Source organism: Solanum stenotomum, unplaced genomic scaffold (assembly GCF_019186545.1).
Source record: "Solanum stenotomum isolate F172 unplaced genomic scaffold, ASM1918654v1 scaffold1171, whole genome shotgun sequence".
NCBI classification, from domain to species: Eukaryota; Viridiplantae; Streptophyta; class Magnoliopsida; order Solanales; family Solanaceae; genus Solanum; species Solanum stenotomum.
The window spans coordinates 1-2,577 of NW_026021694.1; the positions used below are offsets into that span (position 1 = coordinate 1).

At 39.0% G+C, this 2,577-nt stretch overlaps 1 protein-coding gene across 1 annotated transcript; it reads left to right on the forward strand.

Annotated features, from left to right (window-relative positions):
• Positions 1-1,038: 1,038 nt before the first annotated feature.
• On the forward strand, positions 1,039-2,524 carry LOC125849951 (disease resistance protein SUMM2-like; the record flags this gene model as incomplete). Its single annotated transcript, XM_049529893.1, has 2 exons — positions 1,039-1,659; positions 1,715-2,524. Coding segments are annotated over exons 1-2 (1,431 nt in total), but the record flags the coding sequence as incomplete, so codon positions are not given.
• Positions 2,525-2,577: the final 53 nt, after the last annotated feature.

The window sequence follows — 2,577 nt, forward strand, 5'->3', positions numbered from 1 at the left end:
ACATATTTGGATGAAAGAAGGAAATATATACTCTTCATTACCCCACTTATCTTACAAATTAAAATTGAAGGTTATTAGACTCTTCATTACCCACATTTAAGCTCTTGCATTAAGTCGAGGTACATGAATAATCAGCCCAAACTTTTCAGCTGGAGAAGAAATGACTAGTGCCCTTTTTCCCGGGTTGGAAGTGCTGGAGCTTTACGGCTGCCAAAGCTGGGGCATTCCTTTCTGACTTATAGCCTGTTTGGCAGACGTCAAAATCTGCTTATTATGAAAAGTATTTTTGGTCACAAGTGTTTCTCCAAAAAGTAATTTGAGAGAGTAGCCTGTTGTTTATCTTTCCATTTCTTTATGGTGCCATTTGGTTGTAGTAGAAATTATTCTAAAAAAACATCAAGTAGTCATTTGTGTGAAATTGGAAGGGAAATACTTTGTTAAAAGTTGGAGAGAATGTCTGGACTGATCTTTGAGTACCTGGCAAGCAAGTGGAAAATTCCGAAAAGCAACAATTACTTTTCCCTTTTTTCTTCTTTATTGTCTGCCATTACAAGAAAGCATATATTTTGGGAAAGTCGTAACATGAGTTTGAGTGAAGGAAGATATGGAATCAGATGTTCACTACTTTAATATGTTACCTAATCAAACTCTCCATTACCTCTCTTAAGCTTCCATTTTCACACCAAATTCTCCAACATTGCTACTCTTTGATTTTCATACCAAATTCTCCATCTCCGCTCTCTCATATTTCATTTTCATACCAAATTCCCTCACATTGCTACTCTTTGATTTTCATACCAAATTCTCTAATTCCGCTCTCTCATATTTCATTTTCATTCCAAATTCTCCATTTCCACTCTCTGATATTTAGTTTCCAAACCAAATTCTACATTGTTGCTCTTTTAACTTTCATTTTCACACCTTCCAGTAACTAAGAAAACCAGTCAAAAAGAGCGGATTTGAAAGCAAAAAAAAAAACCAATAGCATAGTTCAGACTTGAGTGTTGAAAAAAGGCTTATTACTAAACTATACTGGCGATGGAATTCTTATCTATTTTTGTGGAAAAAGTCACAGATTGCTTGATGCAGCCAGTTGTGCGAGGGATTGGGTATTTATATTACTACAAGAGCAACATCAGATGTATGGATAAAGAATCTGAGAAGCTGAAGAACATCAAAAGTGAGGTGGAGGAAAGAGTGGAAGTTGCCCGGAGAAACTTAAAACGCATTTCACGCAATGGCGAGACTTGGTTAACTAGTGTTGATACCACTACTGAACATGTGGAAGCTGTAAGGCAAGGTACAGCTGAGGTTGAAAGGGGTTGCTTTTATGGTTGGTGTCCAAACCTGAAGTCACGTTACTCGATGAGCAGGAAAGCTAAAAAAATTACACTGGAGTTGATTCAACTTCAAAATGAAAGCAACAGGCCTGATGTAATCTCCTTTGATCACCCAGTTCAAAGTGAGGCTATACCTAGTAACTATGGTGAGGTGTTTGACTCCAGAAAATTGAAAGAGGAAGAGGTCATGGCAGTTTTGAGAGATGACGGGGTCACTATGATTGGGATATGTGGTTTGGGAGGTGTTGGTAAGACAACACTGGCTGACAAAATCAGACAAAAGGTGAAACAAGAAAGGTTGTTCAAAGATGTCGTCATGGTAACTGTCAGTCAACAACCAGATTTGAAAAAAGTTNGATTTGAAAAAAGTTCAGGGTGAGATTGCAGAAGGACTCGGGCTGAAATTAGAAGAGGATAATTTGTGGAGTCGTGGAGATCGGCTGCGTACAAGGTTAATGGATCAGAACAGCCACACCCTTGTAATCTTGGATGATGTTTGGGAGGCCCTTCATGATCTAGACAAACTTGGAATTCCCAGCGGTAGCAACCACAACCATCGGTGCAAAGTGATATTGACGACGCGATCCCGAAATGTTTGTGAAGTAATGGAAGCTAAGAAGATCATTGAAGTTGGAACATTATCTAAAGAGGAAGCATGGTGCCTTTTCAAGGAGAAAGCTGGTGATTCAGTTGACGTTCCTTCTATTCATGGCACAGCAAAAGAGGTCGCCAAAGAATGCAAGGGGCTGCCGCTTGCAATTATTATAGTTGCAGGAGCACTTAAGCGTAAAACCAAGCCTTCGTGGGAGGATGCCCTTAGACAATTACGTCGTGCAGAAGCAAGAAATATCCCTGGAGTGCATGAAAAGGTGTATGAATCTCTGAGGCTAAGCTATGATCACTTGGGAGAAAATGAAGCAAAGTACCTCTTTTTGCTTTGTTCTTTATTCGAGGAAGATAGTAATATTTGGACCGAAGAATTACATTTATTTGGAATGGGGCTTGGCATCTTTTCGGGAATTGAAAATTTAGAAGATGCAAGAAATAGGTTGTCTCTTCTGTTAGAAATATTGAAAGATGGTTTCTTGTTATCCCAAGGTTCAGACAAAAATCATGTGACAATGCATGATGTGGTCCGTGATGTGGCTATAAGTATTGCGTCTGAAGGAGAGCATAACTTTATGGTAAGTCACAATGTTAACTCGGAAAAGTTCCCAAGTAGAACTTCTTATGAGCA